General features: G+C 42.1%; 2 protein-coding genes across 2 annotated transcripts; one reads left to right on the top strand and one right to left on the bottom strand.

Annotated features, from left to right (window-relative positions):
- Window positions 1–289: 289 nt before the first annotated feature.
- Window positions 290–5,480, bottom strand: LEPROTL1 (leptin receptor overlapping transcript like 1). The gene is made up of 4 exons (XM_030947176.1): window positions 5,410–5,480; window positions 5,118–5,193; window positions 3,732–3,918; window positions 290–2,707 (listed from the first exon to the last, which is right to left on the bottom strand). The coding sequence occupies exons 1-4, from the start codon at window positions 5,423–5,425 to the stop codon at window positions 2,591–2,593; spliced, it is 396 nt and encodes a 131-aa protein (XP_030803036.1). The 5' UTR covers window positions 5,426–5,480; the 3' UTR covers window positions 290–2,590.
- SARAF (store-operated calcium entry associated regulatory factor) lies at window positions 5,424–15,837 on the top strand. Its single transcript, XM_030947175.1, is given in 8 exon segments — window positions 5,424–5,580; window positions 5,583–5,680; window positions 5,682–5,790; window positions 6,397–6,572; window positions 7,808–8,198; window positions 11,198–11,306; window positions 12,809–12,927; window positions 13,437–15,837. Coding segments are annotated over 8 exon segments (1,185 nt in total). The 3' UTR covers window positions 13,463–15,837.

The raw sequence follows: 15,837 nt of genomic DNA, 5'->3' as shown, positions 1-15,837 counted from the left end.
TTTAAAATAAAAATTGCAGAGTTATAAAAACATCAGAGGGTTAAGTGGCCATCACTTTGTATAACACCACCCACATTTCAGGATTTGGCTTTCAAACAGAAACTGAAGGAAACACTGCAGTGTGACACAACAAGGTCAACTCAGTGCAACTTGGACACTGGAGCTTCTCTTTATAAAGCAGTCCCAGTAAAAACCACAAATACTCGCTCTGAAGGACTAGTGAGCAGTCTGGTGTCATCTCTTCCACAGGAATAACAACCACATTAAATAAAGGAAAAAGAACAGTTAATACTTTAAACAAAATACTCTTTTTATTAGAGTATTTTTGATTAAACATACAGAACTCAAGATTGCTATTTAAAATTTGTATCGCTCAAAGTTTTTCCCTCTAGAAGGATGGTAACACAATCTCAGTGCATATTATATGGAAAGATCATACCTCTCAAGTGTCCTGCTCCTGAATCAGAGCAATACTGCATGTACTTGGTGAGCAAGGAGGGAGAGCTGTAATACAATTAACAGACAAAAAATGCACCACCAATACATAGAGTCAGCTCCATGACCAGTGATCCAGAGAGTAGCATCACATGGCTTCAGGAATGAAGGAGAAAACAGTTCCTGACCATGAAAAAGGAATAGGTAACAGATCATATATGTACAAGTCCTAGGCATTCCTCCTCCGTAAGGACTGCAGGGGACTGCAACTTTAGCCACTGGTTTGGAAGATTTTTTGAAGCATCCATTGTACTGGGGGTGTGGGTGCAGAAATCTTGCTGAAAAAGGGAAAGGATCCTACAGCCCTTGCAGCTCCAAATGCCACCATCACAGGCAGCCTGGTGAAGCACTTGGTTACACTTGAAATACGTCTGCTCTGGAGCCTTGGCACCTGCTTGTTCCTCTGTTCCACACACAGGACATGAACAAAGCAGTGTGTGGAGGGAGCTACAGCCCAGCTGCCAGTATCAGTTCCTGGAGCGCACCCCATGACTATCACTTTGTATACTCATATACATTTATGAACATATATATATATGTATGCAGACTTTCTACTTGGTTTGCATTTGTGCACAAATACTACAGCCAAGACCTGCAGTTCTCTGCCTTTTCATACTGTTGAGCAAAACCTAAGCTTTCAATTACACATAGTTAAGTTTCATAGACTTATTTTTAAAGAATTGAAAAATACAGTTCAGAAGTAAGTTTGGTCAAGGTCATCAATGCACGTGCTACAGGCAAACCTGGTTAAGTGGTACTCATCAACTGTGCTGTGATGGAATGCCAAATGGCATATTTCCTCAAATGAAAAATCCGGACAATTGAGAGGTATGCAGAAAACTTGTCTTAAATACTTGAAGCTACATGTGCAATCTTACAGAACACAAGCTACAGTTACAGACATAACAGTAAATCTTATTAACCAACAGTGCATAAGAACTTAAAAACAGTCAGTGAAATCAGTTCAGCCAGTGACTTCCAAAAAAGTCGTTTCTTAGCTGCATTGAGGGGAAAAAAAAAAGAAAAAAAAGAGGGGGGGGGCAGGAAAACTCAGGCAAGTTTAACACAGTTTTAATCTACATTTTAAAAGCTGGTTTATTATATATTTATATATATATATGCTATGTATAAAATAAATTAAAAAGGGAGAGGAGCAAATAGCTTTGTATATGCTTCAAATTAACACAGGCCAGTAGTTCCATAAATGAAAATTTTACCATTTTTGTGGTAAAAAGTTGACATAAAAGTTCAAAACCATACAATGCTTATAAATAGAAAGAGTTCAAAAGATACTTTTTTTTAAAAAAATGGAATTTAAACATCATTTTCTCTTCCCCTAGAATACACTTCAGTTTTGTATGTCAGCATCAATACATTTACAGAGTATTTGAATGTCACATCCACAGAATTGATAACAAAGCAGGTAAAAGAGCTAGTGGTGTTAAAATTTAGGACTTCTCTCCCAAATAACTCTACCTGCTCCTCAGCCTTCTCCTGAAATGAAGGCTATCAACATTCATCACCCAGTCTGAGGTATGGGCAGAAGAAAATCTGCAACCGGTACTCTCCAACCCACCTTGCCTCTGCTAAAATCTAGCAACAATCTATTGATCTGGTAATTGGCAATGGTTGTGGACAATCTCTTACTTCCATTCAGCTTGTATATAATTTAATCCTGGCATTTAAAAAAGAAATGAAACACAGTATTAATTCATAACTTAAAAAAAAAAAAAAAAAACCCCACCAACAAAGAAAAACCCCACAAAAACCCCCCAACTTTAAATCTCTGAAACTATGTTTAAATGTTGTTCCTGGTTTAAAGCTTCACATAAAACAATGGACAGAAGGATGACAATTTTAAACCAAGAGAGCACCTAAAAACATACCATAGGTAAAAATGAATCATCTCTCCACTTCATAAAAACGTAGAAACCCTGTCAGCAACAGCAGTACACTCAGAACGAACAACGTCAAAAGGAGCATCTAGAATACTCAAGAGGCTTGCTATGCTACTTCTCTTTATTGCCCATTCTCTCATTTGTATGGATGGCCACTGCATGACAAGATGCCTGTGGATAGTTCTCTGATCTTCCTTTCACCACTGCTGCCAGCTGAAGTCGTCATTGCTGCCAAAGACCAAGAAAAATCCTAGGATGGTGGCAAAGATGACTGTATTCCCAGTGAGAACAAGTGCACACGCGCCCCAGTAAATCTGTGAACAGGCAGAATTCAGTTAAGACACGTCTGGAGCTGAACACTAACAAGACAAAAGGTAACATCTTACTATCCCATTCTCAACAAAGTTCAGTAGCACATCCACGATGCAAGACGCAATACCTCATTATTTGTGGTTACACCAAGCAGGTTTACCCAAAATTACTTGACAAATTCACAGCCAGCCAAGCAGCACTGCAAGTTTCTTCTAGCTGTACTCAATGCATTGGCTAGCTACAGGCACAACTGGTTTGCTATGCAAAGTAAGGCCAGACAACAGCATCAAATACATCTGCAGCCCAGCTATGCTGTAAGACTTTTTAAAACAGGTATTTAAGGTCTTCAAAATGCCAGCAGATATCCCAGTAACAAAAAAGGAGGTGAATGTTTTCACAGGAGAGTAAGGGGATTACTCAAAGGATGTGAGGCATTCCAACTGTCCATCTGAGCTGTTCTTGCATGAAGACATTTATGAAAGTGCACTCCATGTTTTTTGACTTGGTAGTGCTTTCTGACATTCACACAAACAAAGTGAACTTGTAAAGTATTTTAGTGAAAAGCTGTATACTGGGAAATATGTAACGAGAACTTGGAAGTTTAAGAAAATTATACCAATATCGCCTACAATATCATTTACAGTGAGTATAAAAATACTTTTTTTTTTGTTTATGCATCCTGCTTTAGCCCAACTATTCCACAAATTGTCTTCAAAGTTTTCTTTACACTTCTATATTTGGTTACTTCCCTATTAAGTTTTCACAGTATTTTCTGTCTCATTTTCTCTGCATTGCATTGTTAGGCTTTATTCCATGACCACATGAAGCAACTGGCAATCACAAATGTTCTGCCATGCTCCCATTTCACTATTGTTTTTTTTGCAAAAAAAAAATCTTATTCTGGTTCTGAAAGTACATAATTGTAGGAGTTATTTAGTGCATGAAAGCTTTACCTTCAATAAACAACCAAACACAAAAAGTTTTCTAGAAAAAAGAAAGGCAATCACAGGCTGAAATACTACTAACCAGTTCTGCTCTTGCAAACACTATGGGCAGCCCAAATGCTGAGACCACAATGCCTGTTGTAAGGAATATGGCCAGCTCCTTGCAGGCATTACTTGTAGCATCTGTGTCATCTACCAATCTTCTTGCTATGCAGTACGGGATAGGAGAAAGGATGTAAAAAAACAGAACAAACAGTGGCCAGTACTGGCTGAAAAAGAGAGGAGAAAAAAAGTTTTACTTAACTGGATTTACTTCCTGCTCCTCCTAAAATCCATGCAAGGCATTTTTCCCATCCAGCATCCCCATTTAGGACAGACAGACAAGCCCAGAGAAGGCAAATCCTTTGACATTAATCCAACAGACCATGTGCGTGAGTGGCTTCGGCTGACCTCAATGGCAGCAGAGTTCACTAATAGGATATTCAGAAAGCAAGACTGCACTAAGCAAGCCTAAATCTAATGCCACCTTACAAGGTGAGCTTAACTCCAAGTTTATCCTGTCAGTTGTACTTAGGGGATACCCTTGCAGAACCCCAGACTAGACTTCTCAGGAACACAAATGCAGGGGCACATTGTTTCAATAAAACTTTACTGCATTGTTTGAAGGGCAACTGTATAAGGGTCTCCTTCCCAAGGGTTTGTGTCACTAGCACTGGCTTCATAACAAAATAAAACTGGCCTAGGAATTCTAGTTATATATGTAGAAACTGCAATTCACAACCCATAACAGGTCTACCAACAAGATATTTAATATTTATTCAACAGTGAATAAGTCAATTTAAAATCTTTTCTGTAAAATCAGCATTTACTTGCAAAGAGTCAAAACCATAGGCCTTACTATCTGAGCGCTTGGTCTGCTACTTTGTATCTCCTGAAAACCAAGAGATAGGAATCGATGTCGGGAAAGTACAGACAGCAGCTGCAATTACTCCAGATGCTACATTACAAGTGTGGGACACAGCCAAGGATCCACCTGATAGTCACTGACACCCCACCTGCCCCGAGGCAGCCACAGAAAATGCCAATCCTTTCCTGGATAACCCACACTAGCTGCCCACCTCGGGAGATGCTGCTGTCTGAGGGTCAGCCACAGCGGGACACAAGTCCAGACAGTCAGGGCAATGCATCCTTTCACGGTGTGCAGCCAGGCCTGGTAGTTTAACTTTTGCTGCCATTACTTTTTAGGATTAATTAAATCCAAGACGGTCTTTCTTTTTATTCCCACCCCAGCCTTTTGAAACAAAAGACAAAAATAAATAAAAAATAAAAAAACAAAAAAAACCCGAAAAGATCTGAGGCCCCTCCTACACAGAGAGAACTTATCAATCCACCATTATGGAAGCGGGACTCCCCTGAAGTTACAGCCACACAAACAGAAGTAGGAGAACAGAAAGAGAGAGCACGGTACTTGTATTGGGGCAGGGCGCATCCGAGCATCAAGAACATCAGTCCGACCGCTCCCCCAAAGGACAGGCTGATCAGCGCTACAACGAGAACAAACCCAGCCAACGTGAAGGGAGCACCGCACCGCGCACGGCACCCACCGCCGCCCGCAGACCAACGCGGGGCTCAGCGCAGCCCCGGCCGCCCGGGGACACTCGGGGTCCCGCGGGGGCTCCCGGCCCCTCCCGCCCGAGAGCCCGTCCCCGCGCGGGCCGCGCGCGCCCGCCGTTACCGGCCCCGCCCCGACCCGCGCGCACCTTTGATTCCCGCCATGGCGCCGCCCGTCCCGCCAGCCGCGCGGCACCGGAGAGGCGCGCGCCGGGAACCGGAAATGATGCGCGGAAGCGGAAGCCGTAGGGGCAAGGGGCGGGCACGGCCCCGTGACGCTCATACGTGGCGCGCGCACAGGCCCCGCGGCGGCAACCCCGCCCCCCACGGGGAGCCGCGCCCTCGCCGCCCATTGGCCCCACGGCTCGGTGGGGGCGGGGCTTCTCCACGGGCCCCGCGCGTACCGGGGCGGGCACCGCCCCCAGGGCTGGCGGTGACAGCGGCAGGTGCCGCCATGGCGGGGTTCGCTCCGCGCCTGCTCCTCCTGCTCTGCGCCGCCGCGGGACCCGCGCTGAGCTGGGACCGACCGGGTGAGACCCGCGGGGATCGGGGGGCTCAGCGCGGCCTCAGCCGCCTCTCCCGGCCTCTTGGCGGCTTCTCGCGGCCCGGCACTGCGCGGTGCTGCCAGTTTGGCGGCGGCCGGCACGGGGGAGGAAGGGCTTGTGCGGTTTGGGCTCCCTCCAAACCGGCTTGTGTGGGAGCAGTGACCGCGCCGCGGTCAGTGGCGGCAGCCCAGAGCCGCCTCGGGAGGAAATGGGGAACTCTGCCGTGTTGCCGTCTGGTGCTCCCTAGAGCTTCGTCCCGTAAAGATGCGGGCGTACTGCTCCCTTCGGCCTCCATCGGCAGCCTTCTCCTGAGAGCAGGCCCTCGCAGCCAGGAGGAGTGCACCTGCACAAGCGCTGACAAGCAATAGGAGGAAGTTTTTTACAGGAAGGGTGATCAAACATTGGAATGAGCTGCCCAGGATGGTGGTGGAGTCACCCTCCCTGGAGGTGTTTAGGGAAAAACTGGACGTGGCGCTCTGTGCCGTGGTCTGGCTGACATGATAGAGTTCTTTTATCGAGGTTGGACTCGGTGATCGCAGAGGTCTTTCCCAGCCTAATGGATCCTGTGATTCTTTGTGCTGCCTGTTTCAGGGAAGGTTCTGCTGCGGGATGTTGAGGCGCTCACTCTGCGCAGAGGACAATACACAACATCCCGGCGGACAGCCTCGGTCCCTCAGCTGCAGTGCACGGGAGGCTCTGCGGGGTGTTCCCGTGTCCCTGAGGTTGTGCAGTGCTACAACAAAGGATGGGATGGCTACGATGTACAGGTAACTGTTTAAAACATGTTAAACTGTCTATGAAAAACTGTCAATGAAATAGGTTTCCCCCAAGCTGCGAAGTAATGAAGGAGCGAAGAGTAGTGAGCTAGGGTGTCAGTTCAGGTTAGTTCTTTTTGTTACATGAACTCTTGCACTAAAAACTTAACCTAAATACTGTTAGGTTTGGATTTTCCAGAACTACTGTAGTTATATGTTTCCTATAGCTTTGAAGGAGCTAATGTAAAAGCACGTCATAGCAAACCTTTGTTGGTTTTAAATAAAATGGTGCTCGAGTTTATAAAATTAAACTCTTGCAAACCCCGGAGGATGCTTTTGAATTATTGCTTGTGAATTTCCATTTTTTATTAGCATGGAAAGGTCTTCTTAATATGTGCTTCACTTCAGCTCTACCTTTTAGAAACTAAATTTCAGACTTGCCTGACTTTCGCTTTCACCTTAGGGTGTGAGTGTGAGTCAGTAAATAGTCTTGACTTTCAGCTGTCAAAAAGGCTGCTGTCAATAGATAACCGGGAATCAAGGCTGAAAGTGTTTGCTAAAACTGATACAGTATTGTGAAAGAACAATCAAAATTGGCAGTTGGTACTGCTGTACTGAATTACTAATTTAGAGACAACTACTTTCTTATTTCCTCTCCAAAACACATGTCACGTGCCATTAGAGATCCCTTTGTTTGAGTACCTCAGGGGAATGTGAGCCTGAGGATCCACCTGTGTTCAACCAGACAATCCCCAACATAATTGTTAAGTGTTGCATATGGATGCCTAATGATGTTTGTCCCAGTTTCTTTTGATTTCTGCATAGACAGAAATGGACTCAATGGTGCATTGGATCTCAGGCTCACGTGTTATGTTTTTATGAGTTTGCACAGGACAGGCATTTATTACGTATCTATTGCACAGGGTACAGCACATTTTTTAGAAGTATTGCTGTATCTCAGGAAGGGATATTTGAAAAATGTATTCAATGAAGAAAAAACTAAATCTTCCAGAGCTACAGTTCTTCAGTGTTCTGAAAGATAATATCTCTTTCAAGTTGTAGGATTTAAAATTCATTTAAACATAAAACTCCTACTCATTTTCAAAATAGGAGTACACAGAGATTTCTTACCTATAGATGATTTGTTAGCAATTACAGCTTTATTTCAGGGTGTATGTGGGGAAGCAGATGGGTGTTTTCATCTTTGGGGCAATATGTTTTACTTAGTGTTGTGTTTATTTTTTCAGTGGCAGTGCAAAGCAGACCTGGAAAATGCCTACCGTTTTGGACAAATGGAAGTGAGCTGTGAGGGCTACGATTACCCGGATGATCCTTACATACTAAGAGGCTCCTGTAGTTTGCTGTTCAAGCTAGAGCTGACTGCAGAAGGTGCAAGGAAAGTGAAGAACTCTGGAAGCTTTGGCTCTAGCTATTACCAGTCAAGCAAAGATTATTCTGATTCTGGTTCTGGAGCAATTGTTGTAATTGTTCTTCTCCTTCTTGCTTTTGGAGTTTACAAGTTCTTCCTCAGCAACCAGCAGTCTCAGCAGAGTTCTGGGGGCAGTGATGGCTTCTCTCAGCCCTTCTGGCAGAATCAGCAGGCGCCTCCTCCTCCTGGTTTTAAGTCCACCTTCACAGGTAGGGCTCTGAGCCATTTACAGTATTCAAAAGAGCAAGCAGGATTGTCCTGTTTTATCTGTGGTAAGGGAAGGTGGGATAGAGTTAAAACCACAGCATTTGCAGGCAGCTGCTGAATTGGCTGCAGAGCCTACAGCCAGCTTTGTGTTCTACTCTTTGTTCAAAAGAGGAAATAAGGGCTTGGCTTTCCACAGGCTTTCAGGGCAGGCTGCCCTCTGAACCTTTGCAAAGCTAACTCCCCATGCTCTGCAAGCATTCTTTTCATCACCTGTGAAATAGCAGGATTGTGAGGGGGAGAATAATTGTCGTAGGTAATCTGGTTCTTACACAGCCAGAAACAAAGCCATGCCAAAGGAGCACTCTGAAACTTTACAGAACAGCCTTTTAGCCCTGATTTCATTGACCAAGCAGTTGATAGGGTTGAGTATCATGTACCAGTCCTCTGTTTAACAGGGCTGAAAGATTTCGTTCCCAAAGCAGAGAACAGTGTCTGTGAACTGTCATTAGAGGGTACAGCATCTGACTCTCATGTGTGGCCTTTCATCTGAAGTTGAAAATTACAAAAGCAGTGACAAGGCTGCTGCTGGGAAAAGAGGCAATTTTTCTTTTCCCAGAAAACTGGTGTCTTCTGACACAGAGTAAGTGGTCTTCCTTAGGCCATCATAGTGTCTCAGGGAAATAAACATTACTCATCTGGTGTCTGAGTGACTCAGTTAACCCTGTAAACATGCAAGCTGCTCACAGCACTGGAACTTAAATTACATTCTCACAAGTTACATAATTTCTTTCTTTCTGTCTGTCTGTCTGTCTGTCTGTCTGTCTGTCTGTCTGTTAATAGAGAGGGGGTCTTGGCAAGAAAATATGTAGCAAGGATTAGGTTTATTAGTCAAAAGTTTATATTTTACTAATGCTTATTAATGCTTTCAAATAGCTTGGCCAACAGAGGGTGCAGTGTAATTCTTTTGGATACCCTTGTGCAGGGCGTGCACAGCAGAAACTTTCAGCTGTACCTGCACTAGAAAATTAAAGAGAATGTGCTTCTGTTGGCTTTGCAAATTGGTTTGCATGTGGTTACATCAGACTGACTGTCTGTGCTGCGTGCGCATCAGTGGCCATGTGTGAGCATGGCACTGGCTGCACTGTGGTGGTCAGCAGGAGCCCTGGCTGTGACACACAGCTCTGTCACACTGGCACAGGTGAAACAATGAAGGGTTATTTTCATTTTTTTCTCTTCAGTTCCGTGTCAGTTAATTGCCCCAGTGCATTTTTCTTTGCAGGAGTCACAAATCTAGCAAGAGCAGGGCCTTGAGAATGTTTTCTTGAGGATTGCTGAAAACTTAGACACTTAAAATACACATTGGGAACCATAGAATGCTTAGCTTGTGATGTTTTTAATAAGGCATGTCAATGATTTGTCTTTGGATTTCAGGCAAAGTAAGGAGGAAAACTGAAATGTGGAGGCAGATTAAAAATACTAAGTGTTAGGCTACTCCATGCATTCAGTGTCTGCCTTACATTGTGGGAGCAGAGCAAAAGCACATCTCTGAATGTGCATGTCCATGTTTTCCAGGAATGTATTAGTGTTTGGAAACCAGGACAGTAATAAAAAGCAATGTTGTTCACATATTGCTGTTAATATTTAATTTGCCTCATTTTAAATCCCCTTAACATGCAGAATGTGTCCTGTGGAACTTGTTTAGCTAGACTATCTTAATTAAGTTCTGCTTTCTCTCAGTTAGTTGTTTGACAGGATTCTTAATGTTTACTCTAGATATTTCAAAAAAATTACTCAGTTTTCTGAGTCAGTGTTCAGTGATGGTGCTTTTGAACAAATGAGTTGGTTCATTTCTGATTAACATTGTTTTTGCAACAAATTAAGTAATTTTTTTGTTATTGTTCCAAATCAGCATAATTTAGTAGTATATCGTCCCAATGAGAGTTTATATTTCTCCCCACACATTCAAAATGAAATTCAATATCAAATTCAGTCTAGACTGAAACAGATTATTTCAATATTGTTTTATCTTCTATGACTTCAAACAACCCATATCAGTTTGAAGACAAACCAGGCCCTTTGATTTTTACCTACGTCATCTCTGGCCCAGTTGTTCAGGTGGGCATGTTTGAGGGAGTCCCTAATGTTATCTTCAGGTTTTTTTTATACTTCCTTATGTGTTAAAACCATGGTTGAGTTTATCCTTGCATCCATGATTTTTGCTAGACCAGAAAAATTATTGTACTTTGGGTTTGTATTTTCTCTTTCTCTTTCTAAATGGAAAACATTCATTCTGGCTCAGAACCACATGTTATGTGCAGGTCACATGTCAGAAAATTTGTGACTCTCCTTCCCCCACAACCTACTTGATATGCTTGCAGTTTCATCAAGGTATTTGTCAAGCTTGGCGACTCATGTATAATGAAAACTTTGCAATGTGGTTGCAGTTAGCTTGGCTTTTGATAACAAGTGCCAGACTAGGATTACCAGGAACAATACCAGTAATGTCAGCGTTACACTGAGCCACTGTGACTCAAACTGTGCAGCTGTGCTCAGTGAGATTAGGAGCTCTGTGTCTTTGTGGTTTGCTTGCTCTGCACTGTTACCTACTTGATTTGTGTTCCTGCATCTGCTTCTGGCCTGCTCGGTGACCTTCAGCAGATTATTCTTTCTTAGTTTCTTTTTCTATTTTAATCTAACTTGTCTGTTTATAGATCAGCAGGCAGGGACTCTTTCCATGTTTTGCAAACATTAGGGTTGTGAGATGAAGTGGAAGCAGATTTTTAGCATAAAACTCTTTATAGTAGTGTTGGTTTATGTGGAGTGTCCTGCTTTCTGAAATGTGAGGCCTTTCAAATTAAGCTTGATCGAAAATCTGCTGAAATCAGGACCAGTTTGTTGTCTAATTTTCCATTATCTTTAACAGGAGAGAATTTTGTTGCAACAGCTGGCCTGAGGATTAGTCTGTTACTAACTTATGCTTCCTATTTTCATTTTGTTTAAGATGACAACAGCTTTGGAACTCATTCCCATCATGGAACCAGTTCAGGACCAGGATTTTGGACTGGATTAGGAGCAGGAGGCTTGCTAGGCTATTTAGCAGGCAGTCACAGGTAAAATATGCATCCTATCAGATTTTAAGCATTTAAGCTTTCAGGGGGTATGCCATGTACTATATTGACATTGTTTTTAAGATTTCAGACCAGTGTCATTCAAGTTATAAAATCCTACCACTAGAAGAATTTTGAGCAGCTGTTTGCAGCTTCAGGACCAGAGACATTTCAAACATGTTTCTGAGGCAGAATTGGAAAGACTGAGGTACTTCATTCTGCTTCCTCTGACCTGGCATGATGGCCTGCAAATTTAAATTGAGCATTTAATTTATCTGCAGAATGCCTTAAAACACATATAGTCATATTCAGCATATAATCTTCTCTATATGGATCTCTTGTATCAATGTCATCTTTCCTAAAATAAGTCTGGATGACCATATTTGGTATAGACTTTTAGACATTCAGGATGCATCATTTTTAGATTAACAGTTTAAAGAGAGCAGTTGCTGCCATTTTAGGCTTCAGTGGAGAAAATACAAGATCCCTGCAGGGAATCTTCATGATCCTTAGCAGTTTTCTCTATTTATCAAATGACTTGCCTATGTATCAAGTCTATTCCTGTAGAAATATAACAGATTAGAGAGTAAGATATGTGGACAGGAGTGTGCTCAGCATCTATGTGGTAAAGTTGTAGGCTGTTTTCAGAAGCCTTATATTAAATCTGCTAAGAATTTTTCTAAGGTGTAATGTGTTAAAGTTTCTATTGGCCTGGAATTTCTTAAGGCTTAAATACATGACTCTTGTGTTGAGGCATTCTATTTATGTAATATCTACATACAGGTTAGTTCCCTGATTTCTGTACACACCCCCATTTCAGTAGGCACAAATTATTGTTCAAGATTAGCGATCTAACTGAGTAAGTCCAAATACATAAACAAGCTTCCTAACTTGGGCTTCTTTTTGTTTAAAACAGTCTTCGGTCCACTATTGTTTAATTTGGTTTTTAGGCTTTTGAAATTAAGTGCTGCAAAATGCTGGTGCCAGGAAGTGTGAGAGAGCTGTTTGTAAATTTCAGCAGCAGGAAATTCCATATCCATGGAAGCAAGTAATTTTAAGTGAGTGAGTCAAAGACCATGATATGTTAGTGTTACTGATATGACCTTTTCAAAAGAGTTAACAGACGGATGTTTTCTCTTGCCAAACATGACTGGGATGTAGGTGATGCCAAGATGCATTTAAACTTCAGATTTCAAACTTCTTTCTTGTCTGATGGAATTTAAAGTCAAAATTTCAGAAAGAAAACTTTCCTCATTTGCAATTGTTAGAATTCCTTATTCTGAAGAATAAAGCTTAATTTCCTTTTGGAAGTCTACAGATTATGATATCACAGCACTGGATGTCCTTGCTCTCAATGTGTTAAATACATTAAATAGGAATATTTCTAGCTTTGAAATAATTGCTTACAGTTTTCCCTTGGAGGTGCAGTTCTCTTGTTTGGAATGGTGTCTTAATTTTTCTGAAGGCCACTAATGAAGCCTTCCTTCTCCTCTGTTTCATGGCAGAGCACAGCCACGTTCCCCATATCACAGTATGTGGACAGATCCCACAGCTGTACCTCCTATGTATGGGCACTCAAGGAATTCCACAGAAGGCAGCAGCTCCGGAACAAGAACTGCTTCTGGTAAGGCAAAGCGTGTTTAATTTCCTGAAGCTCAAGAGAGTTTGACCTATGAAAAACATGCAGATGTTGGTTGTGGTTCAATGAGCATCCTTGTTTTATTTTACCAGTTGGTGTAGATGGCATGTAACAATGTCCCTTCCTTCCATTCCCTATGGAAGTAGGGCAGCATTGTGGGGCATGAAATTCTCCACAGGCCTGTGGTGGGCATGGCACCATCAGCATTGGGCTTGTCTTCACTGGCAAGATGCATTAGTTTAAGGCTTTCCCTTCTGATGAGCACTACATGTACTCTTCTCCAGCAAACATGCACAGACATGTTCTCTGTTGAATGCAGGTTGTCTAATCTGCAAGAGCAGAATAGTTCCCAGGCCAGTCAGCCCACAGTTGCTTGTTGTTCTTCGTGTGGATATATTTACCTCATCTCCCTTGCCACCTTTAGCATTTTTAGACCTAGAGAGTTCAATGGAAAGGCCATGGTGGAGCTGACTTTTTTTTTTTTTATTTTGCAGGCTTTGGGGGCACGAAGCGAAGATGAAATCCTTTACATTATTACATCAGAGTGATTGAACTAAATCTTGTTGTGTACTTGTACTTCTTTTAATAGTAGTATACTTCAAAAGTGCATATGAGGTATGAAGGATTAGGCAAAGAATTCCTCACTTTCTCTGTGGACTCTCACTGCTATTTAGGGTATGACGGGTGCTGGAATATCCACTATTTCAGATTAGCGTCTCCTACAGAAAAAGCTCATCCAGGTTAAGAAGAATGATGTTACAGTGACCATGTATCTGTCTGTACTTGAGGCCCCGGTGATCGCCTTACCAGATTTTCAAAGCTTGTATCTTACTACTCATGTTCTGGGCTTCACTTCATTTGGCCCAGAATTTCTGATAATATTTTTCCTCTTTTCTGGTGGTCCAGCATCTACCTGATATGTAAGGAGTGCTGTTCTTGGAAGCTATTTTTGTTTGCCTCTGCAGATTTAATGTGAACTTTACTGTAAGTGCAGTCAGCCACTCAGATAAGTGTGGGAGTTCTTCCTCAGTGGACAAGAGCAAAACTGTGTATAAAGAGATTAACATTAGTGTGTTTGTATCTGTGCTGTGTGACTGTTGGAGCAAAAATGTGCAGATTCATGGATTCTCTATGTTACAGAGTTTATCCAAGGTGACTGTGCAAACCTGGGGAACTTTGTCTATAAGTTACTGGGGGTAAATAAATAAGTAACCTGGAAATCTTGACCTTTTTCTGGTAGACTGAGGTAATTTAAATTCAGGTGATTACAGATGTTTTGCCTGCATCGAGGCCACAGATTTTCCTTTTAATGGTGGATGTTGGCAATTAAATGAAAACTTATAATGTGAATGGTCTGTCCTGTTAGATCACCTGTCCAGGGCACAGTAAACCAAAAGTGCTCATTGCAAAAGGGAAGGGAATATTCTTACTGCAGAGATGATGGAATCCCTGGGACACAGCAGGCCTTGATACTAAGCTAAGGAAGGAAGTTGGATGTCTAACAGCATGTAAATTTCCCCAAATGTGCTTTTTAAAAACAAAGTGCTGTCGAAGAGTGGGAAGCAGAGGCCTTGCTTTGTTCTGTGATGATCTTTTGGAGCCTCTGTAAAGTGTCATACAGTTCTTGGGTGACTTATTCTCTCCTGGAGGAGGCATTGCTGGATAAAAAGCAGAGAAATTTCTCAGGACTATGGGGAGAGGGGAAGAGTGAATAATGGGCTGCTTGATCACCAGCTCCTGTGCAGAGCCCATCCTAACAGAGTGTAGAAGTGTTTGTGTGGGCACAGCTCATGTATGCTGGCAGCAGCCAGAGAAGCATTGTCTTTGAGCCTTGGGAAAATACTGTGTTGGGAATGGATAGCAGCTGTTACAGCAACAGCAAGGCACTGTTCAGCTGATACAGGTTGCAGCTCCACAAGGAGATTAAATAGGTCTGGTTAGTCTAAGAAAGTGACTTCAGCAGAACTCAGGGAAAAGGAGCCATGTCCATTCATGAGTATAGAAGGAATTAGTTCATATGTTAACACCCAAGTTCAGTGTATGGCTTAAGCAACCAAAAGAGAGAAATTCAAAAAAGAAAAGAAAAAAATATACAAGCAAACCAAACCAGCAAATCCCAGAAATCTTTATGAAGTCAACAGCCAGAAAAAGTGCTTCATGAAAATGTTCTTGTACTAAAAGTGTTATCAATTTCATTTGATAATTCAGAATAACTTGGTGGTGAAATGGTGGTTTGCTTCTCAGAGCTACCTGAGGGTTGGGGGAAAATAACTTCATTAGTAGCCTGCACTGTGAACCTAAAAAGGGAAATGACAAAGACCTTACTCATGGCCTCCTAGAAAGCTCTGCCTTTTATGAGAAGAAGTCATTGGTAAATCTCTTATCTTTATAACAAAGTGTAGCAGAAGAATATATTTTTAACATGGAGTTCTTATTATTTCTAAGTGAATTCAGGTTAAGCTTGTCACAGTCAATATTTGCTTTGCCAACTAATTGCATAACAGTGAAACTGGATTTTTTCTAACTGGGTAGTTGGAAGCTGAAGTTTGCTCTTAAATTACAGTGTGGTATGAAATGTTTTAGACAATGTTTTCATTTGTATTTATAGTTTCTGCATGAAATGTGCAAAATAAATCTGAGACATAAATCTACTATAGCTTCTGAATCTGTTTGGATATGTTTGCCCTTCCCTCTGATAAAGGAATGAAATAAGTGAATAAGGAGTATTTTTGTCTTTAAATCACTGTCTTGAGGCCTGCAGGGATGGCATTGTTTGTTTTTTCAGAGTTCTCTGTCTCATCATCCACTTCCTGGGTAAATAATATCATCCTTTACCCCCAGATGCGAAGTGGATAAGCTGTATGTTGTTTCAATAAAATAAAACAATATTGGGAA

Source organism: Camarhynchus parvulus, chromosome 4, assembly GCF_901933205.1.
Source record: "Camarhynchus parvulus chromosome 4, STF_HiC, whole genome shotgun sequence".
Taxonomy (NCBI): Eukaryota; Metazoa; Chordata; class Aves; order Passeriformes; family Thraupidae; genus Camarhynchus; species Camarhynchus parvulus.
Note: the sequence above shows the minus strand (reverse complement) of the source record. Positions and strands in the feature narration are given on the sequence as shown.